We start from the raw sequence: 21,768 nt of genomic DNA, 5'->3' as shown, positions 1-21,768 counted from the left end.
CCGGCCCCCCCCAGCACCCCACGGCGCCCCGACAGACCCACTCACGGGAGTGGGAGCCCACACACGGCCCCAGGTCATAGAAGGAGCTGAGCCCACGCCCGGAGCCCCTTCGCAACAAGTGTGCAGACGGCAGGCTGTGCGGGTTCTCCAGAGCCACCCCGGCCCCTCGCCCCGGCCTGCACACCACCTCCCCGGCCACTCCCACCTACACACACTTAGCGCGCTTCATCCGCTTCGTCCGAGCCATCGGGGGGTGCGCGGCCTGAGGCGCCCCGGTTCTGCCAGCTGCAGCGCCTGGTCTCGTCCCCACATCCGCCTCCTTCCCGTCCCCCCCACCCGATCAGCCTCCGTTCCACGCCACATGCACGGGTCAGCCTTACCGGCCACCAACACCCAAGACCGCCACGTGCGGGAAGGGACCCGGCCTTGCCTACTCGCCTGTCCACACCTGGGACGGGCTGGGCACGCAGCTCGCACGCCAGAACTCGGTCTCTCAACCTCAACGTGTCAGATGGCTCTTCGGTTTTTATTGTGAGCCCCAGAAGCCACAGAGTGGAAAGTAGCACAAAGGTTGGGGGGGGTGGGATCAACAGCCTCCCGTGCTCCTGAGAAGTCAAACAGGAACGGAGAAGTTTCCACCCATTTGAGCCACCTCCGGGGCCCCAGCGGCCTCAGGACTGGAGCTGCCCAGCTCTCTGAAGTGGGGAAGGGAGGAAATGGAGGCTCAGTGGCCGAGTTGATCAGGCCAAGCTTGCCTTGACTTCTTGCCCCCCCCCCCCCCCCCCCCCCCCAACGTCCAACCCCCTGCTAATCCTGTCACCGGCCAGGCAGAATCTGACCCTTCTCGCGGCTCCCTGCGACCACCCTGTCTGAGCCCCCTCTTGCTTCCTGGCCTCCCTGCTCCCACTCTTCCCCTACAACCGCCCAGGGGCCACATGGCAGCCAGAATGAGCATTTTTACAAGCCCGGTTTTGTCCCTCTCCAGCTTAGCACCTCTGATGGCTTCTGTCCCAGGCAGGATAACATCCAGAGGTCTGTCTGTGGCTTGGAAAGCTCCACAAACAGCTCTGCACCTGGCCTCCTCTCTAACTTGTGGGCCCCTCAACCCGCCTCCGTCGCTGTGCCAGCCACACTGGGCTCCTTGCTGATCCCGAAAGAGCCAGCCGGCTTCCACCTCAAGGCCTTTGCCTAGGCTATTATTTCTGGAAGGCTCTTTCCCCAGATAATTTGCATGGCTGCCTCCCTGACTTCCCTCTGCTCAAAATGTCACCTCAGAGAGGCTGTCCTGAACACCTGGCTTTCTCTAACCCCTTAAGGTTCCCTCTTTATGTTTCTTCATTGTGCTTCCCACAGCCTGGTATGATATCATATGTCTGATTATTGATTATATCTGCCTTCCCTTCTCAGATGCTGAGCTCCATGAGGGCAGGCCTCTTTTCTGTGTGTCCATGGGAGGAGGGTGGGGGGGCTCAGAGTTATAGGGTGCTGCTGGCATTTAGAGGGTGGGGCCAGGGACAGCCCCACAAGGAAGGCAGATTCTACATCCTGCACAACATGAGTGAAAATGTTTACAATGACCAGAGCCAAGAATCTAACTCCCTTTTATACATAAACACAAAGGACTGGTGGACACATAACATACACTGAACCTTCGGGGAATGCAACTGCTGTGCAAAGTGGAGGGAATCTGTACCTTGTGTTGCTCAAAACTGTACCAAGAGCGCTTCACCGTTTCCGACCCTGTCATGACCGCAATGTCCCAGCGCCAGTCTGCAGAGCTGTCACGTTCCCAGCGAGTGACCACGTCACAACTATCATCACCTTTTATTTCTTTATACTTTTAATTAGATGCAGAGGTGGGTATATTAGCCACAAATTTCACTTCAGGAGCATAAAAGGATCAATACAGAGTATCACGAAGAGGCAGCTTTGGGTCTGACTGGGTGGGGAACCATGACCTAGAACCAGCCCATGGAAGACTGGTTGGGAGCCAGGCCCCAGCCCTTACAGCCATGTGACCACACATACATGCTTCACCTGAGCCTCACTTCCCTCCTCGTTAGATGGGAGTCCCACTACGACCCGCACAGGGTGACTGGGAGAGCTGAAGATGAAGGGCACATAGCACTTAGCCAACCAAGTACCAGGTGCCAAGAGGGCACTCAATATCCATAACTCTTATGGTTCATTCTGCAAATTTCACTGGGGCCTCTTCCCAGCGACTGTCCCAGGGGCTGAGAGGCATTCAGAGGACTGGGCAGGTCTAAGGAGGCCATGAGTGGGTCACCTTCTTCCCTCCATCTAAGACCTAGCCAGCCCCTGAACCCCTCGGTGGGAAGGCCCCAGTGTCAGGAACAGACCCCCAGCTTGGCCACTGAGGAAGGGAGCAGAGCTGGGTTTTGCATTGGGCCCTGAATATTCCAGCCCCCCTGACAACCCTCCCAGAGGCTCTGGGTCCCTCAGCGCCCTGACCTCCCACCAAGACCTGTCTTAACTTCTTTCATTAAAAAAGACCTGTCTTGGGGCACCTGGGTGACTCAGTCGTTAGGCGTCTGCTTTCGGCTCAGGTCATGATCCCAGGGTCCTGGGATCGAGCCCCGCATCGGGCTCCCTGTTCAGCGGGGAGCCTGCTCCTCCCTCTCCCTCTGCTGCTTCCCCTGCTTGTGCTCTCTCTCTCTCTGTCAAATAAATAAAAGTATTTTTAAAAAATAAAAACATAAAAATTTAGACCTGTCTTTCCTGAGTTTCATCTTAGGATCACTCTCTGTGCCTCCCAAGGTGACAAAGCTCTAGTCCCACAAGCTGACAGGAGAGCAGAGAGGCAGCCAACCAGTGGGCAGGTCAGTCACAGGCCGGCAGACAGGGAGGAAATCAGCAGGTGGAGAGATGGGATGCAAGCCAGGCAGGCGAGTGATGGGTATGCCGAGATCCCAGCCAGCACGACCGGAAAGCAGGTGGCTGGGAATGCCTACAGACTGGCTGGCGGGCAGAGCGGGCAAAGCGAGGCAGGCAGGAAAGCAGATCAGCAGGTCGGCAGGAGGGCCTGGTGGCCGTGGGGCCGCACCTGGGCCAGAGGCACAGCCCCCAGGGCCTCCAGGAGTAGCCCTCAGCCTCTTTGGAACCTTCCAGGGCAGGACTACTCCTCCTCCCACCCAGCCTAGCATCCCCCTAGGCGAAGGCAACTCTGGTGTGTCCCTGTCTCTGAAGGGACCAGGAAGCATCTCAACCCCCCAGTCTGCTCAGCAGGGCTGAGTCACATCTGACTCTCTCCCAACACACACGTCACCCACCAAGGCACGGACACCTGTGTCAGCAGGTTAGCAATACCCAGAGGCCCGCATAGCACGGCAACAGCTTGACACAAACCGATCCCAAACCTTGCGTGCTCTCACGAATGCAGAGGCGTGCGCGTGGCCCCTCAGGAAGGCCCAGGTGGGCGCCATACCGCCCGAGGCACAACATCCTCAAGACCCAAGGTGGGTCAGAGCACGGCAGCCGCATGCGTGGAAGGCATTCAGTGAATCCATGCGCCCACGGAAACCCACTGATACCACAGCCTGTGGTTAGATTCCGACCTCCCGTTCAGCCTCATCCCACCCGGCTCTGACTCCTCCCCCACGATCTCCCGACTCCTCCCCCAGGAGACCCCTCAAGGTTGCACAGCCCGAGCTCGGGCTTCAGCGGCTTCTCGTCCCTCGCGGCTCCAAGGCCGATCTCACCCACTCCCGGGGAGTTCCATCCACCTTCTGTGTCCAGGGCTCCCAAACCCATGTCCAGCCCAGACTCCTCCCGGGGTCCCCCGCCTGACACCTCCCCCGGGGTATCTAATGCACATCTCAAAGGCAAGTCCGGCCCCCCAGACCTGCACCCCACATACGCTTCCCTCAGGGGCTCGGGCCCAGCGTCCAGCGGCGGCCCTGCGTCCTTCCCTCACAGCCACAGGCAAGGCCGGAATCGCTGACCCCGCCTCACCTGCTCCGCGGCACTTCCGGGACCAAGGCCTGGGCGCGGCCCGCGCGGCCCCGGCCCTCCCCGCTCCCCGCTCCCGCCCCGCCGCCGCCTGCTACCGCCAGTCCCCACCCGGGTCTCTCCAAAGTGCGTCAGGAACCAGGACGCCACGCCCCCTGCCCCCCAGCCTCTCAGGGCTCCCCACCGCACGGACAGTAACGTCGGAGCTCCCCCGCGGGCCCCCCCACGCCCCTCCCCTGCACCCGGGAGAGAGGCGCCCCACGGCAGGATGCGGTGTCACCTCCCGCGCCCCCTTGAGAGCGGCCTGCAAGTGTGCTCCATCACCGTCTGCGTCTCAGCAGCGCCGACGCTACCTTCTTCACCGCCTGCCTCTCGGCCCTGGAGTGGGCTCCACGAGGGCAGAGGCCTGTGTCTGTCCTGTTTCCCGCCGGAGCCCCCATTCCCGGGAGGTAGCATTTGGGGACCGGCCGCCGTAGGAATTCACACGCAGCGGTGGCCGCCCGCACACAAATGCCCGAGCAGATACCACACGAAAGTAGACACACAAAAATACAGAAAGAGGCAGAAATGCCTCCACGCGCGCTCCCAAAACAGACTCAACAGTCACAGCGACACCCAGGGGTCCTTTCCCATCCCCGTGGGAACTGGTCTGTCCTTTCTCCATCTCCATCTGCCCTCTGCTTGAACCCAGTCTCAGGACTGGAAGTGGGGGGTCTCCAGCCTGGACACACAGAGGGGGTCACTGGCCCACAGGCCTCAGGCCGCGCCTTCAGCTATGTCTGCAATTTCCTCTCCCCCTTCCTTCCCTCCTCCTCTCTGAGGCTCCCGCCAAGAAGGCCTCCCCCTCACCCAAGCCCCAGCGCAGGAAGGGGGGCCCAGAAAGGGGGGGGCTGAGAGTCTGAGCAGGAAGATCACCCAGGCCGCACGCATGGATCACAGAACGCGTTGCCCGTCCAAGCCGAGCCCAGGTGGCAACGGATGCGCGCGCACCTGCAGGTTTGGCCAGGGGCAAACGCGTCTCTGCGGCAGGCTCCGCGCGGGGCACCGGGGCGGCGGCAGCTCCAGGCTGGGCTCTGCAAGGCTGGCCTGCTCCCGCTCTAAGCTCCGGTCCGACATTCATTAACCCTGTGTGACAGGAGCTCTCCGAGCCCGAGCCCTGGGAGGAGGGGAGGAGAGCCCCTCTGTCGTAAACTGACATCTGGGGCAGGCCTGAAGAAGAGGGGCAGTCTTCCCTGGGTGAGGGGGCCTCCTGGGAGGAAGAGCAAGGTGTAGAGAAGGGGTTAAGAGCCCCGGGCTCGGGGCACCTGGGTGGCTCAGTTGGTTAAGCAACTGCTTTCGGCTCAGGTCATGATTCTGGAGTCCCGGGATCGAGTCCCGCATCGGGCTCCCTGCTCGGCGGGGAGTCTGCTTCTCCCTCTGACCCTCCTCCCTCTCATGCTCTCTGTCTCCCATTCTCTCTCTCAGATAAATAAATAAAAAATCTTTAAAAAAAAAAAAAAAAAAGAGCCCCGGGCTCTAGGGGCAAAGAGCAGTGGGTTCAAATCCTGCCCGTTTTGTCAAATTATTCAAACTCCGTGACTCAGTTTACTTATCTGTCAAGTGGCGACAATGGTACTCACTTTATAGGGTGGTTAGAATTAAATGAAAGAATATTACAAAGGGCGCGCGCGCGCACACACACACACACACACACACAGACCGCCTGGCAGCTAGGCAGAACTTCATCCTTATTATTATTTTTGTTATTAGTAGCTTGGGGGCGGGACCCTGCCACCGGCCTCCCCAGCGGTTTCCTGTGGGAGAGCAGACGGTCCCGCCGGCCTCGCTCCCCCTCCTCCCAGTCGCTCGCTCCTCTCCCCTTCCTCTCCCGGCCCTTTTCCTCCCCGCCTCCCCCCGCCCCGCCCCGCCCCGCCCCTCCTCTTTCCTCCGAGGAAACTTTTCCGCCGGCTGGTCCATCGGCCCGTGTCCGGCCCGCGCTGCCGCGGCCTGGGAGCCGAGCGGGGCAGGTGGGGCAGCCGGGACCGGACGGGGCGGGAGCGGCCGGGTCCCGGGTGTATGCGGCTGCCGGACGCGCGGGGGCCGGCAGCGGGGAAGCGGGGCGCTGACGGTGAGTGAGCCCGGGCCTCCGGGCCGGTGGGTCCCGGCGGGGCGGGCAGGATGGGAGAGGGAGGTGGCTTCCCCTCCCCGGAGCCCGCCCTGGGAGTGGGGAAGGCACTCGCCTCTCGCTCCTCCATCCCACTACCGGGACGCCGAAACCGGGCGTCATTTGGGGACCCCACAAGGAGGCGGAGCCTCCTACGGCCCACTTCCCTGACCCCTCCAGTTGGAGGGACGTCTGCGCCCAGGGAAAGGATCCCCCCAGGGCAGGGCCCAGGTCTGTAATAAAGTTAGGGAGCTGCTCTCTCCAGGGCGGACGCTGGGGCTGCGCTTCCAGCGAGGGGAGCTACCCGGAGGAAGCGGGGTCAGGATCAGCTCTGGGCTGGGGAGTGGCATCTGACCTTGCTGACCTCGCAGGCTGACAGGGGGACTGTCCCTCCGCCCCCAGAGCAGCATGGATGCCCCACGGAGGGACATGGAGTTGCTGAGCAACAGCCTGGCGGCCTACGCACACATCCGCGGTGAGGGTGGGCCCCCGGGGGTGGGGGCATGGGCCCCACTCCACCCCTTCCCTCCCCACCTCCCTGCCCCATCCTCCCAGTCCCTAACTGCCCGATGGCGGCTACCTAATGTCTTTCAAATGAGTGCTGTCCTTGTCCCCCCAAAACTTAGAACCTGGAGTCCTTCCGAAATGGAATAACTCCCACCCGCCAGGGAGCCAGGGCTCCTCCATGACTTCTGCCCTCTGACCCCCAGCTAACCCCGAGAGCTTTGGCCTCTACTTCGTGCTGGGAGTCTGCTTTGGCCTGCTGCTGACGCTGTGTCTACTAGTCATCAGTATCTCCTGCGCGCCCCGCCCGCGGCCCCGGGCCCCTGCGCCGCGCCGGGACCCCCGCAGCAGCACCCTGGAGCCCGAGGACGACGAGGACGACGAGGAGGACACGGTGACCCGGCTGGGCCCCGACGACACGCTGCCGGGCCCAGAGCTGAGCGCCGAGCCAGACGGGCCGCTGAGCGTCAACGTCTTCACGTCGGCAGAGGAGCTGGAGCGGGCGCAGCGCCTGGAGGAGCGGGAACGGATCCTGAGGGAGATTTGGCGCACCGGGCAGCCGGACCTGCTGGGCACCGGCACGCTGGGCCCCAGCCCCACGGCCACAGGCACCCTGGGTCGCATGCACTATTACTGACCGGCCCCTTTCCGCTGCAAAGAGCTCTGCGTACTGGACATGCGCAGGAACTCACAGCTGCCCCAGGCGTTGGGACTGCCCCTGCCCACGGTGCTATGGAGGCCCCGCCCCCACGGCTCCCCCAGTGCTATTGGGCCTGGATCCCCCCTTCTGGGATCCCCAGTCCTGCCAGAAAGCCCGTGGGGGACAGGACCCAGGGCCCCCAGCCCCTTTCGTGGGATCGGTTAAGAGATGACCAATGAAAACTGCATTCTCAGTGACTCAGTCTCCCTCTGTTACTTTTGTCCCCAGTGTCCTCCAGGCTTCTGCGTGCAGGGGGCCCCAGATTGAGACCCCACTCGACTCTTTTACCAGGCTGACCACCTCCATCAACTCACCCAACACCTCAGCATACATGCTTGCATTCAGTTCACAGACTGAAAAAACACTCCACCGCCTCACAGCCTCACGCACAGAACAAGTTATCACTCGCATTTCTTCCTCACAAATGCATTCCTTCCCGTCGAAGGCCTGGGCGCACTTTGCCCCTGTTCTTCAAATGCTCTGGGATCCTGCATCATTGCAATCTCTCTCTCTCTCTCTCTCTCACACACACACACACACACACACACACACACACACACACACACCAGGCCCCGGGACCCTGCCCTTACACTTACACACACACACACACACACACCAGGCCCCTGGACCCTGCCCTTGACGCTAAGGCACTATTACCCCGTGTTAACCGTGTGTGCCGGAGCGGGGCTATGGAGTTCGTGTCTGAGCAGAGCTGCGTTCCAGCGAGCCCTTCCGAGCGGACCGTGGGGCCAGCTGGGAGGGGCCCCGGCTCGAGAGCAGGCCCGCCCACCTCCTCTGGCGCACAGCTGGATTCCGGAATCCGGGCCCGCGGGCAAAGCCCGACCCCGCCTGGGCCCCTCCTGCCGGCCATTTCTCCAGCACCCGGCAGACGTCCGAAGGAGACACCCCCACCCGCCCCCGCCATCCGGTGGATAAAAATAGCCGCGCGCAGGCCTTGGGAACGGTAATGGGAGCCACATGTTGGCCAGATGTGCCCGGGAGAGACCGCCGGGAATGCGTAGGGCCGGGAGCGCCCGGCCGGCCCCGCCCCTGTCCCGCAGGCCCCGCCCCCGCACGGACCAAGCAGGCGCGGGCGAGCGCGAACGCGGCAGTTTATTTTCTTGCGTTTCTCAAAGTCGTGTGCTAGGACGTGGGAGGCCGGATCCTGACTTGCCCCCAGGTCCCGCCGTGGTCCCTTCCGGGCCCACCCTCAGTGCGTCTGTGTCTGCGTCTGCGCGTGGACGGAGCCCCGGGTCCGGGACTCCTGAGTCCCCTGCTTCATCTGCACCTAGTCGGGAGAGGGCGTTCAGGACAGGCCGTCAGGGGAGGGCCAGCCTCCAGCCCCCTGGGCTCCGCACCGCACCCACCTCCAGCAACTGGCGCTTCTCCTTCTCGCTCTTCAGCTCCTCCCAGATGTCGGTCAGCTTCCTCCTGCGGACGGGAGGCCGAGGGGGAGGGGTGGGCTGGGCAGGCTTAGAGCCCCCGGCCCCCTCCCTGACCACGCCCCTCCCCCTCCCCACTTACTCCAGCTGCACCCCCATCCGCTCCAGCGACCTCCTCAAAGACTCCATCTCGTCCTGTAGCCTCATTATATCGCCTCTGTCACTTTTGCTGTCCGTGAGATTTTGCGGGACCAGGGAAAGTAGGGTGGGAGTCTCTTGGGGGTCTGGAGTCGACTTGATAGAATGAGGATTCTTTTGAGCAGGGGCTACCTCTTTGGGGGACACCTGCTCTTTGGGGAGTGCCGCCTCTTCCGGGGTACCCTCATGCTTCCCAGGCGCCTCCTCAAGGAGAGTTGTAGCCTTCTCAAGGGCAAGCATGGACCCTGGCTTGGACTTAGACTGGAATGGGGAGCTGTCCCTCTGATCGAGAGGGTGTGTCATCATGCAGAGATCGGGCTCCTCTGCCATGTGGACCTCTTGGGATTGAGCCTCACTGGCCACAGGAGACTTGAACTTCAGCAGGGCTTGGTCCGGAGAGAAGTGATAGAACTGAGTGTTGTCTCTACTGGAGGCCTCTTCAGAGGGCACCTGCTCAGGGGTCAAGACCTTTTCTAGGGTGGGCGCCTCATCCCCAGGAGAGACCATCTTTGGGCCAAGGACTTCATCCTCTGGTGGGACTTCTGGGGCAGGGGCCTCATCCACAGAAATGAGGCTGTCTGGGCTGGGAGCCTTGTCTAGAGTCAGGCCCTCCTGTGGGGTGGGGATCTTTGGGGCTGAGGCCTTGAACTCTAGAGTCAGGGCCTCCTCAGAGATGGTGACCTTATCTGGAGTCAGGGTTTCCTCTGGAGTGGGGGCCTTATCCGGAGACAGCATCTTCTCTGGGCTGGGGGTCTTGTCCAGAGTGGGGGTTTTATTCACAGGAGAGGCCTTTGCTAGGCTGCTCTGCTCTTCCTCCTGTGGTGATGGGGGTGAAGTCTCAGCCGAGGGATGGGAGGGACCTTGACAGTTTGAGTCAGGCTCCCCTTGGCCTGGGATCCTTCACCCTTCACAACCATAGCCCTGGGAACCAGACTCTGCCCAGTGGTCCTGGTGTCTCAGGGCCTCTTACCTGACTGGTTGCAGAGCGCTGCCGGGAAGCCTGGGTTTTTGATCCCTTTCTACCAGGGTGGCCTGGACCCCTGCTGAGGAAGCTGCCGCTGCCACCGGAGCCTATGAGAGCAGAACCTCAGGGGTCCAAGCTCCTCTGACCCCAAGTCTCTCCCCATCTTTGTCCTTCAGCACCACCCTATCCCTGTCCCTCATTCCTACTCCACTGTGGGAGGCAACGAGACCTACCCAAGTCTCGGGAGGGGTGCTTCTGACTGTCTCCACCGCTGGGTGTCCAAGAAGGCCTGGAACATATTCCCATCAGACCAGGAGGTGGGGTCAGGGAACAGCATTTCCTTTGTACCCTCCTCCTTCCCCCACCCCCACCCTGCTCCTTACTTGGTTTTGTTGGGCCCAGTAGCGGCTGTCACCAGCTTCCTGACTGTAGGGAGAGCCGATTTGGGCATCATCTTTTTTGGTTCCTTAATAGGAGCTGGGAGGAGAGAAGGGAGTGTGGCACCCATTCACTCCCTTATTCATCCATCTAACAGTTGCTGGCCCTGTCCTCTGCATGGGGGACTAGGGACAGGAGATGAACATTTGACTCTGCCTCTTCGGAACTCTGGGGAAGCCGACCACCCTCATGCCACGTGGGCATGGGAACTGTGGGAGCAACCCAAAGGGACACATAGCAGAAGACAGTTGTCAGGGAAGGCTTTGGAGGGGACAGGGTTTCATATCCTGCCAGGTTTTTTATCCATACTTTTTTTTTTAAAGTAATCTCTGTGCCCAACATGTGTCTCAAACTCACAACCCCAAGACCAAGAGCTGCGCGCTCCAGGGACTGAGCCAGCCAGGCGCTTCTATCCCTACTTTTCTATCCATACTTTTCTATGACCTGTCCCCTGCTCAGTGCCAGGGCTGCCTCCCTGGTTCAGATTTCATCTTTTTCCTAGACCACAGCAATAACCTTCCCCAATCCAAACCACCCTCCCTGGAACTTCTTGGTCTTCTCTATCTCCTTCACTCCCTAAGAGATCTCACCCAGTTTTATGGGGTTAATTAGCGCCAATAAGCCAACGACTCCCATATTTTCATCTCTAGCCCCTGAACTCCAGGTTTCTATCCAACTGTCCTGTTTCCACCTGGGGAGCTAACTGGCATCACACACTTAACATATCCAAATCTGAGCCCTCACTTCCCATCCCCCAAATCTGCCTCTTTCCAGTGTTCCCCACCTCACCCACTTACCCGCTCGCCCAGATGACAAAATGAGTCATCCTTGACCTCTTTCATTCCCTTATGCTGCACATCCAAACCAGCAGTAAATCCTGATTGCTCCACCTTCAAAACAGGTCCTGAATGCAACTGCTCCTCACCAGCCCTGCCACTAAGCACTCTAGACCGAGGCGCCCCCACCTTCACCTGGACAGGGCAACAGCCTCCGAGCGGGGCTCTGGCCACACTCCCCTGCCCATGGCTTGTTCCCACAGCAGTCAGAATGAGCTCGGGTTCTGCCGGGGCCGCAGACATAAGCAAAAGTAGAATATGTCGTGTGTGAGAGAGTTATTAGGTGTTACCGAGGAAGAACAAGCAGGGGAATGTCAATTTTAAATGGGGCGGTCAGAGAAGGCGCGCTGAGAAGGTGACACCAGAGCGAACAGTCACAAGCGGTGACCTTTATATTTGTGGACACACGAGCAGCCCCGGCCTAGGCACGCACACGTCCTGGTTAGTCACACACACAGTATCAGACGCGGCCACGCACACGAACCCCCGGGCCGTATGCACAGCGCGCCAGAGCATAGACCCTGTAGCCCGACGCCAGGCTCTGACTTCCTGCTCCACTCTGTGCCAGCCATGTGAGGACCCGGCTGTGTCACCTCACCGCCCTGTGCCCTGGGCCACGACAGTATACACCTGGTGGGGTTACTGCGAGGTCTGAGAGGACTTCACTCACGTGAGGCGCTCAGAAGAGGATGGGACATAGAGTCAAAGCTCAGAAAATGTTCACTTTGACTTCAGCTTCTCGTACTTTAGCTGATTAGGTGCTCGGTAGGGCCCTCCCCCTAGAGAGCAATTCTGTCCTCCGGAGAATACAATTTTGAGGCACTGTTGGGCCTCAAAGAAGTGGGGGAGGTCCACAAAAAAGAGAGGAACTGAGGCCAGAAGGGCAATAGGAGGGCCAACTACTGTGGCTCCGGAGCCTGGGCCCGTGATGAGGAGCCGATACCCAGGGTGCGCCCCCTGAGTCCCCCACAGGCCCAAGCGTGGTAGCTAAGTGACAGTGCCAGCCCTGCACACCCCCTTCTTCTAGAGGGCTCTGGTGGTCTCTGGTGGTTGGTGCCCTTTGGCTCCAGGCGGAAGTAGAAGCAAGTCCTCTCTGGAAGAAGTCTTCCCCTCCCGAGGCGGGAACTCCCTCAGGTTGGGATCAAGTCCTGAGCTCACACACAAAGATCACAAAACACACAAGACGGTAGGCCACTGAGAATGGGAGTCGGCAGACACGATGCACAGTAGGTACTGGAATTGCCAGAGAACACAGCTGTGCTACAGGGCATGCAACAAAAGAATCATCGGGAATAAGCAGGCAGATCTGGGGGGGTGGGGGAGGAAAACTGAGCGACTAGAGATGAAAAATAGCATTCTTGAAATAAATCAAATGCAATATAGGTTAAATAGCAGGTAAAACACAGCCAAAAAGCCAGAAAGAGAATTACTAAGCTGGAAGCACAGCGAGGCAAGGAGCAGAACATTTGAAAGCACTGGTAAAAAGAATGAATAATGAAAGGGGGTTTGGCTACGGCTGAATGACGCGGTAGACAAATCCTCACCTCTCAAGGCAACTAGAAAGCTGGACAAAACCACCATTTCTGTGCTCTGGAAGTTGACCAAAGGCATAAGATAACCTGAGAATTGTTTACGCTTGATGGCCTCCTTGGCCGCACCTGCCCCCATCCCTGCCCCTGCTCCCGCCAGCCTGGTCTATGCAGACGCTCTGCTCTGCAGCGTAGGGCCGGCTGCAAGGATTGGCAGCTTCACTGCCACGGTGGAAGAGAGGTCACTCAATTTAGGGTGTAGCCTTGGACTTGGCACTGGTTTCATAGATAGAACACCAAAAGCACAAAGCAACCAAAGAGAAAATAGAGACATGAGACTTCCTTCAGATGTAAAACTTCTGTGCATTAAATAGGACACCAGTAAGAAAATGAAAAGACAACAGGATGGGAGAAAATATTTGCAGTCTACGTCCGATAAGGGACTTTTCTCAAGATATATAAAGAACTCTAGAAGTCAATAGTCAAAAGTCAAATAACCCAATTAAAAAATAGGCAAAGGACCCAAACAGACATTTCACTGAAAGATATACAAATTGGCAATAAACCTATGAAAAGATGCTCAACATTTAAGTGGGTAGAAAAAGATGATGCGGAACCATAATGAGATACCACCCCACACTGACTAGGGTGATTATAATAAAAAAGAGAGTAACAAATGCTGGTGAGGATGTGGAAAAAGTAGAACCATCATGCATTGCTGGTGAAAACCATGTGACAGTTCTTCCCAAAGCTACTACAGAGCAATCATAGCACCCAGAAATCCCTTTCCTACGCATACACCCAAGAGAAATGGAAACATGCCAACACAAAAACTTGCACACAAATGCTCATACCCCAAAAAGTAAAAACAACCCAATGTCCACCAGCAAACAGATGGATAAAATGTCGTACATACCCACGATGGAATATTGGGCAACAAAAAGGAACGAAGTACAACATATACTAGAGAATGGATGAACCTTGAAAACAAAAGGTACAACAGAAAGGTTTTTCTCTGGGTCATGAGATGAAGCCCCGCATGGGGCTCCATGCTGGGCGTGGAGCCTGCTTGGGATTCTTTCTCTCCCTCTCCCTCTGCCCCTCCTTTCTCTCTCTCTCAATCTTAAAAAAAAAAAAAAAAAAAGTTTTTTTTAAAGTATTTGAATATATTAATAACTCTGATGAGACTGAACAAGAAAAAAAGAAAAAATAATTATTAGAAATGAATAAAAGACTAAGTGCAGATACAGACTATGAGAGAATATTATGAATAACCTTATACAAATAATTAGAAAACATTGATGAAATGTATAATTATAAATATAATTCACTAGGGGCACATGGCTGGCTTAGTCAGTGGAACGCGAGACTCTTGATCTCAGGGTTGTGAGTTTGAGCCCCCCATTGGCCGTAGAGATTACTTTAAAAAATAAATAATTAAAAAAACAAAAATGAAAATAAAACTGATTCAAGAATTTTAGCCAGATTCCTGGCTAGCCATTGTTATCCAGGGACCGGGAGACCGAAAGAACGCTGTCTGTGCAAGGCTCCTAAAATGCAAGATTTCCTCCCATCTGAGTTCCAAGGTGAAGAAGCCATTTGAACAGAAGTTGTAAGGGGGTCTTTGCAGATGTAATCAAGTTAAGAGGAGGTCACACTCTATCGGGGCCCTAAACCAGTGACTGGTGACCTTATTAGAAGAGGAGAATTTGGACACAGTGCAGACAACAATGTGAAGACAGGCAGAGAAGAGTGGCAGATACATCTATAAACCAAGGATTGCCAGCAACTACCAGAAGCTAAGAGACAAGGAAAGATGCTTCCCCTAGACTCTTCACAGCAAACATGGCTATGCCAACATCTTGGTTTCGGATTTCTAGCCCCCAGAACTGTGAGAGATTAAATTTCTGTTGATTTAAGCCAAACAAAACAAAGAAGAAGAAAAAGAAAAAGAATTTCAGCCAAACCTTCCCATAACTATTAAAGAAATTTAAAAAAAAAAAAAAAAAGGAAGAAGAAATTGAAGTCGTTTAAAATCTTCCCATAATGGGGGGGAAAAAAAAACAAAACAGGGCCAGATGGATTTACAGGCAAGTTTTATCAACTCTCAAGGAATGATGATTCCCATTTTTTTTCCCCCCAAGTAAACTCTACCCCCAGTGTGGGGCTTAAGCTCACAACTGAGATCAAGAGTCATATACTCTACGGACTGAAACAGCCATGTGCCCCCACAATGATTCCCATCTTTTTAAGATCTACCAGATAATTAAAAAACAAAATGTATACCCCTTAACTCATTTATGGGGCCAGTATAATATTCATAATCAGAGGAGGAGAGTAAAAATAAATGCAAAAATCTTAAGAAAAACTGGGAAAATATTCCAACGGTATATGAAAAGATAATAAAACCATGACCAATTTGAATTTATCCCAAGAATGCAAGGGTGGCTTAATATTAGCAAATTCTACAAATGTCAGAGAAATCATTTCAAAAGATTCATATAAACAATTTGAAAAAATTCAGCACACACTCTTGATAAAAATTCTTTTTTTTTTTTTTTTTTTTAGATTTTTATTTATTTGACAGAGACACAGTGAGAGAGGGAACACAAGCAGGGGGAGTGGGAGAGAGAGAAGCAGGCTCCCCGCGGAGAAGGGAGCCTGATGCGGGGCTCGATCCCAGGACCCTGGGATCATGACCTGAGCCGAAGGCAGACGCTTAATGACTGAGCCACCCAAGCGCCCCTTGATAAAAATTCTAAAACTAGAAATAGAAAGGCCCTTTCTTAATCTGACAAAAAGAGTATCTAAGAAAAGATCTAGGGGCACCTGGGTGGCTCAGTCGGTTAAGTGTCTGCCTTCAGCTCAGGTCATGATCTCAGGTTCCTGGGATGGAGCCCTGCTCAGCAGGGAGTCTGCTTCTCCCTCTCTCCGCTCATGCTCTCTCTCTCTTTCTGTCTCTCTCAAATACATAAATAAAATCTTAAAAAAAAAAAAAGATATAAGTAAGTCTCACTGTTAAAGGAAAAAGCTGGAAACATTCCACTTAAAATCAGGAACATGGTAATGATGTTTAACATGACAACTTCTATCAACAGTGTTGAGCCCCCAGCCACTATAGTAAAATGAGAAAATAAAATGAAAAGACATAAAAAGTGGAAAAGATAGAGCAAAATTGTCATTAGTCACAGATGACATGACTGTCTTCATAGAAAACATATTAAGAAGCTAAAGACAGGGGCACCTGGGTGGTGCAGTCGTTTAAGCTTGGGCCCCACACTGGGTTCCATGCTCAGCATGGAGACTGCCTGAGATTCTCTCTCCCTCTCCACCTGCTCCTCCCACTTGCGCTCTCTCTCTGAAATAAATAAATAAATCTTAAATAAAAAGGGGGGGAGGGCGGGGGGGGGAGGGCGCGCCTGACTAGCTCGGTTGGTTAAGTGTCTGCCTTCGGCTCAGGTCATGATCCTGGAGTCCTGAGATCCCATGTTGGACTCCCTACTCAGAGGGGAGTCTGCTTCTCCCTGTGCCCCTCACCCTGCTCATGTTCTCCCTTGCTTTCTCTCTCTCTCTCAAATAAATGAAAAATTTTTTAAAAAGTCTCTACAGATAAATTGTTATAAATAATCAGTTTTTAGCACCATGACCGGCTATAAAATCAATATACAAAAATCAATCCATTTCTATATTCCTGAAATAAACAGAAGGATATTTTAAAAATAAAATTTAAAATTTATTTATTTATTTATTTATTTTTAAGATTTTATTTTTAAGTAATCTTTACATCCAACATGGGGCTCAAACTCACAACCCCAAGATCAAGAGTGGCACGTTCCACCAATGGAGCCTGCCAGGTGCCCCTATTTAATTTTTTAAAAGACACAACAAAAAAATCTGAGGTATCTAGAGATAAATCTTACAAAAGTTGTGTAAAACTCACAAGCAGAAAGTAATACATGGTGCTGGAGCAATTCATTGCCCATATGGAAAAAAGTATAATTGGGTCACTCATTAAAAATCAATGCCACAAAGATAAAGGCACTTAAAAACAAAAGGCAACACTTTAAAAGTTTTAAAGAAAATATAAATGACTTTTTCTGAACTTGGAGCAGGAAGGATGTCTTAGACAAGGAAAAACCTGCTAACCATGAAAGATTGATATCATCACAGAACACCATTACACAAAAAGAGATAAAAAGCCACAATGAGAAAAAAATATTTGTAAGGCATACAACCTGCAAAGGATTGGTATTCAGTATATATAAAGAACTCCAACTAATTATAACTAACCGGGGAAATGCAAATGAAGTCACAATGAGATACTATTTTGTACCTACTAGATTCACACACAAAAAAGTAAAATCTGGGGGCACCTGGGTGGCTCAGTCGTTAAGCGTCTGCCTTCGGCTCAGGTCACGATCCCAGGGTCCTGGGATCGAGCCCCGCATCGGGCTCCCTGCTCGGCGGGAAGCCTGCTTCTCCCTCTCCCACTCCCCCTGCTTGTGTTCCCTCTCTCGCTGTGTCTCTCTCTGTCAAATAAATAAAAATAAAATCTTTAAAAAAAAAAAAAGTAAAATCTGATAAAACCAAGTGTTGAAGAGGATTTGGAATAACAGGATCTCATACACCAATGGTGGAATGTTAAAGTGTACAATCACTTGGAAAACCAAACTGACTTTATCTCATAAAAGTTGAACATTCACATACCCTACGATCTAGAATGCCACTCCTAGGATGATATCCTAGAGAAATGATGGTATCTGCACACCAGAACACAGGCAGAGAAATGTTCATGGCAGCAGTATTTGTTGTAACAAAAACTAGAAACAATGAAAATGGCTAACAACAGGAGGAGACCAGATACACACATAAACTGTGGTAAATTCCCTGCAAGGAATATTATATAGCAGAGAAAAATTAATGAACTTACATCTAGATATGACATAGATTAATCTTAGAAATATAATGTTGATTGGAAACAGCAAGTTCCAGAAGACTATAAACATGATACCATTCTTATCAAGCTCAAAAACAAGCAAAAATCAGTCGATACATTATTTAGGCACATACATAGGTAAACAAATTTAAAAACTCAAGGGAATTATAAAAACAAAATTCAGGGGCACCTGGGTGGCTCAGTTGGTTAAGCAACTGCCTTCGGCTCAGGTCATGATCCTGGAGTCCCTGGATCGAGTCCCGCATCGGGCTCCCTGCTCAGCAAGGAGCTTGCTTCTCCCTCTGACCCTCCCCCCTCTCATGTGCTCTCTCTCTCTCATTCTCTCTGTCTCAGATAAATAAATAAAATCTTTAAAAAAAAAAATTCAGAATACTGGTTATCTTTTGGGGGGAGAGGAGGGAGCAGAATGGGAAGGAAAAGGAGCACATACATTAGCAATACTCTAGTTCTTGGTTTGGTGACAGATCATGAATGTGCACAGGTCTCCATTATTAAGTTTTAAAGCACATTACGTACAGTTTTGGCATGTGTGAAATATTTCATTAAAAGATAAGTAAAACATCCCCACGGAACTAGTCATTGACATATTTATATGACATGCAAACACACAACACAGTCTCAAAGACAGACACATTGATCCATTGTACTTTGTACATTGTACAGACACACTGTACTTCCTTACAAAATGAAACAAATCTAAACACTTGATAGCCATATTTTCAAAACACACAAAGAAATATGAACACACACAAACAAACACATTCCTACACAATGACCCACATATATACCTACCAGGTCCTTAACCCACAGAGCGATACCTCCTAAGGGACTATAATACTGCACCACTGGGGAGCTGTGGGTGTTTATGGCAGCTAAACTGGTGGGGCCCCAGAGAGCAAAATCCCACTCCCACCCTTCCCCCCAACCCAAATCCCAGGTTTCCTGGGCACCCACCTGATTCCCGAGACATCATTTTCCGTGGGGTCAGCTTCTTGATCTGTGAAGAAGACAGTTATCAGAATCTGAAGAGTCTCTACATTTCTAGATCCATCGTCATTTAGGGGTAGCCTAAATGTCCACTGAGCACCACCACCCCCAACTTTGTCCAGAGTAGCCTGCCTGCCCCCCACCCCAACCTGAATGCCTGTCTCCATACTCACTGGGGGTGGGGGGAGCACAAAGTTGTCGGGGAAAACTCCTCTTCTGCCTTGAGACTCTCCTTCCCACCAGCCCTTATCCTCTGTGGTCTAGGAGAACAAGATACCATGGGGAGGGGAGCCAGATCCCCAAGCTCCTTCCTTTCCGGGTCCCATGGCTTCTCAACGTGCCCTTTCTGGTCCCCTCCCCTGCCCTGTGCTTTCATACCTTCCTCAGTACTTTCACCTCGTCCCCCCTCCGCAGCGCCAACTCATCGGGGGCCTCAGGCTGGTAGTCGAACAGGACCCTGTAGATCTCAGGGCGAGAGACTGTAGCGGGGGTCAGTCCATCAAAGCCAACTCCTCTCCCCAGGTCAGGCGCTCCCTCCCCCATCAGCTTCGTTGAGTGTCCCCCTTCCCCAAGTCAGCTAGGCTCGCAGGAGGGGGTTCTGAGGAACCCTTTGGCTGGGTGCTCACCTGTCCGCAGGTAGTCTGGAGGGCTGTCATAGGTCAGACTGCTCAGCTAGTGGGGGGAAGGGGGAGGGAGGAACAAGCTGAGTCTCCACCCCTCCAAGAGGAACTCACCACGTCTGTGCCCACTGCACCCAATTTACCTTGGGAGGCCGCTGGGTACCAGGGCTGACTGAAGGCATGTCTGGGTTCCCGAGGCCTGGTGGGGACAGTGAAGTTAGGGGTTGTGCTAATTCAGTTTAGATCATGGGAGAGGTCAAAGGGGTCACAGGGTCAGGATGTGTGGATCACAGGCTCAGGCCACTGGGTGGGTCACTGGAAATTGCAGTCTGGTCACAGGGGTTCATGGGGTCACAGGGTGCAGGTCTCACTTGGGGGCCCACTGTCCAGCAACTCCACAAAGTTGGATGGGAAGGCTCCCAGCTGCCCGTTCTTCTTCCCCAGCCACCAGCCGTCCTCAATCTGGGGAGGAGGAGGACGCAAGGCCATCTGGTTCTGCCCCAAGGGTCTCTCGAGAATTCTTCCACCCATATTTCTGCCCGGATTCTGCCCGATGCCCCCTCCTCCCTTGCTCTCTCACTTTCCCATTTCTGCGCCCCTCACCAGCCCCAACGCCCACACCCTCTCTTCACACATCCGTCACCCACGGACTTGCTCCGACATCTCTGCCCAAAGCCTCTCATCACTTCGTCCCCTCACCTCCTTTATCACTTCCACAATCTCCCCAGCTTGCAGCTTCAGCTCGTCCGCCTGCTCCGGACTGTAGTTGAAGTTCACCTTGCACCATCTTTGGGGGCCCCGAGATTTGGCGGGGCGACCTGGGGTTAGACGAGAGAGAGAAAGGCCGCTGGAGCCGCGCGCCCCAGTCCGCTGAGCGGGGAGAGGGGTGGGCCAGGAGCGCCCCAGCAGGAGCTCCAGGCCACGCCCCAAGGCGGAGCATTGTACCCAAGAACCAATCACAAACCGCGGAGTGCCCGCGCGGCCCCGCCCAGAGCCGCGCCGGTCACGGCCTGCCTGGGGTGGCCGGAGCCGCGCAGACTCCGCGCGTGCACCCACCCGGCCTAGCGCTCACCTCGGCGGCGCGCACAGCGCGGGCTCGGCGCCTCTCCGGCGCCGCGCAGAGACTCCGGGATCTCCTGGAAATGAACGCAAGGAGATTTGCGCGGGGAGGGCGGCTCTCAGCTCCTGGGGGCACGCATTGAGACCCTCCTCCACGCGACCTGCGGCCGGGTCTTACCTGCACCAAGCGCTCGGGAAAGAGACCACAACGACCCCCCAGCTCTCCGCGCAGCCAGCCCCGTGAGGGCCCCTCGCACACCTGCCGGACCACGTACCCGGGCGCCAGACTCAGCTCGCCCTCCTTCTGCGCGCGGTACTCGGCCGGGACCAGCACCTCTGCGGGCGGAGGACGGGACGGGGGCGCAGCTCAGAGGGACCGGTCCGGGCACACTGGCTTAGGCGCGAGTCCCTGGCTCCGCGTAAAGGACAGCGGGAGAGCGGGTTGGTGGTGTAGGCTTCTGTTGCCTTTTCCGTCACCCCAAACCCTCTGCACATACCCATAGCTTCCAGGTCTCGCTCCAGAGCCGGGCTGGGAATATAGTGCTGTCCCGCAGGCAGCCGAGTACTGGGCCCGGGTAGGGTGGGACGAGCTGCGAGGTTGTGAAGCAAAGGAGGCGGAGACGCTAGCGGATAGGTCGGCCCCAGGTGCTGGGAGTGGGTGTGGGAGAGAGGGTGGCCCGGCTCAGCAGGTTTGGCCCCCAACCCTGGGATGAAGACTCCAGGGTCTCTGGCCAGTGCTGGGGCCACAGCTCCCCCACATGCTCTTCCTGGCCTAGTCACTTAAAATTCCAGTCTAGCCGTTTCTCCTTCTCGCAGCCTTAGGCTCTGAGGCTCCCACCCATCGTTGGCACAAAGCCTTTCCTGGTCTATCTTCTCCCCGCTGGCAAGCTTGGAGCTATGGGAGAAGAGGTGGGAGAGGCGCATACCAGGGTGGGGCCCCCAGCAGGCAGCGACTGCTCCGAGGCAAGCCCTGGGTGGAGGGGGCGGCTGCTCTTGGGCGCACACAGCTACTGCTGTGCTCTGCTTTTCCTGCAAGGCACCATCTCCCTATAACCACACCCCAGGTCACAGGAGGAGTGCAGAGACCCCTGCTTCCGGTCACCGGGCTGTGGTTTCATAAAACACATCCAGATTCTCCTTGGGAAAGGGCAAGAAAAAAGGAACTGTAGGAGCTTTCAAGGCTCCTGCTCACAGCCAAGGCCAGAGCCGGCAAGGCCTTAAGTTTAGGGCTCATCTGGTGCCAGCCCCACCCTGGCTGGACTCTCTGGTAATCTTTCTGCTCAGTGGTGAACATAGAAAGCTGAGCCTGTTATCCATGACACTTGACCTCTGCCCCACCACTTTGGAAGCCAAGTCCTTGCCCATAAAACCACAGTGAAAGAATCTGGTTCTCTTAGGGTGTCCAAGGTACAGGATGAAGTAAAACCATCAGGGTGGCAATGAGTTATTAGCCAGCAAAGGGTGGCCCAGTCTCCTCCCAAA

The 21,768-nt window shown here is 54.8% G+C and overlaps 2 protein-coding genes across 5 annotated transcripts; one reads left to right on the top strand and one right to left on the bottom strand.

Annotated features, from left to right (window-relative positions):
- Positions 1 to 5,843: 5,843 nt before the first annotated feature.
- EVA1B (eva-1 homolog B) lies at positions 5,844 to 7,502 on the top strand. Of its 3 annotated transcripts, none has more exons than XM_021683702.1 (3): positions 5,844 to 6,076; positions 6,515 to 6,587; positions 6,823 to 7,502. In XM_021683702.1, the coding sequence occupies exons 2-3, from the start codon at positions 6,521 to 6,523 to the stop codon at positions 7,251 to 7,253; spliced, it is 498 nt and encodes a 165-aa protein (XP_021539377.1). In that variant the 5' UTR covers positions 5,844 to 6,076; positions 6,515 to 6,520; the 3' UTR covers positions 7,254 to 7,502. The 3 variants fall into 3 exon arrangements, 2 of the variants coding, with proteins under 2 accessions (XP_021539377.1, XP_021539378.1); XM_021683703.1 differs by having other exon boundaries at positions 6,484 to 6,587; XR_002479989.1 differs by lacking the exons at positions 5,844 to 6,076; positions 6,823 to 7,502 and adding an exon at positions 6,739 to 6,757 and having other exon boundaries at positions 6,507 to 6,587.
- A 941-nt stretch (positions 7,503 to 8,443) lies between these two features.
- SH3D21 (SH3 domain containing 21) lies at positions 8,444 to 20,843 on the bottom strand. 2 transcript variants are annotated; one of them, XM_021683700.1, is made up of 16 exons: positions 20,784 to 20,843; positions 20,465 to 20,622; positions 20,300 to 20,363; positions 19,927 to 20,045; positions 19,599 to 19,689; positions 19,371 to 19,426; positions 19,234 to 19,279; positions 18,986 to 19,086; positions 18,781 to 18,867; positions 18,575 to 18,617; positions 10,244 to 10,337; positions 10,094 to 10,149; positions 9,867 to 9,967; positions 8,841 to 9,712; positions 8,684 to 8,747; positions 8,444 to 8,604 (listed from the first exon to the last, which is right to left on the bottom strand). In XM_021683700.1, the coding sequence occupies exons 1-16, from the start codon at positions 20,785 to 20,787 to the stop codon at positions 8,527 to 8,529; spliced, it is 2,034 nt and encodes a 677-aa protein (XP_021539375.1). In that variant the 5' UTR covers positions 20,788 to 20,843; the 3' UTR covers positions 8,444 to 8,526. The 2 variants fall into 2 exon arrangements, with proteins under 2 accessions (XP_021539375.1, XP_021539376.1); XM_021683701.1 differs by lacking the exon at positions 18,781 to 18,867.
- Positions 20,844 to 21,768: the final 925 nt, after the last annotated feature.

The sequence above is a fragment of the Neomonachus schauinslandi genome, chromosome 4 (assembly GCF_002201575.2).
Source record: "Neomonachus schauinslandi chromosome 4, ASM220157v2, whole genome shotgun sequence".
In the NCBI taxonomy this organism is placed as follows: Eukaryota; Metazoa; Chordata; class Mammalia; order Carnivora; family Phocidae; genus Neomonachus; species Neomonachus schauinslandi.
The sequence above is the reverse complement of the archived record's forward strand: the minus strand, read 5'-3'. Positions and strand labels throughout refer to the sequence as shown.

Coding starts and splice junctions, on each gene's coding strand:
- EVA1B (XM_021683702.1), top strand. CDS start 6,521: ATGGATGCCCCACGGAGGGACATGGAGTTGCTGAGCAACAGCCTGGCG. Junction 6,588..6,822: donor GGCCTACGCACACATCCGCG/GTGAGGGTGGGC, acceptor TCTGACCCCCAG/CTAACCCCGAGAGCTTTGGC.
- SH3D21 (XM_021683700.1), bottom strand. Junction 19,280..19,370: donor GTACCCAGCGGCCTCCCAAG/GTAAATTGGGTG, acceptor TCCCCCCACTAG/CTGAGCAGTCTGACCTATGA. Junction 8,605..8,683: donor AGAAGCGCCAGTTGCTGGAG/GTGGGTGCGGTG, acceptor TCTCCCGACTAG/GTGCAGATGAAGCAGGGGAC.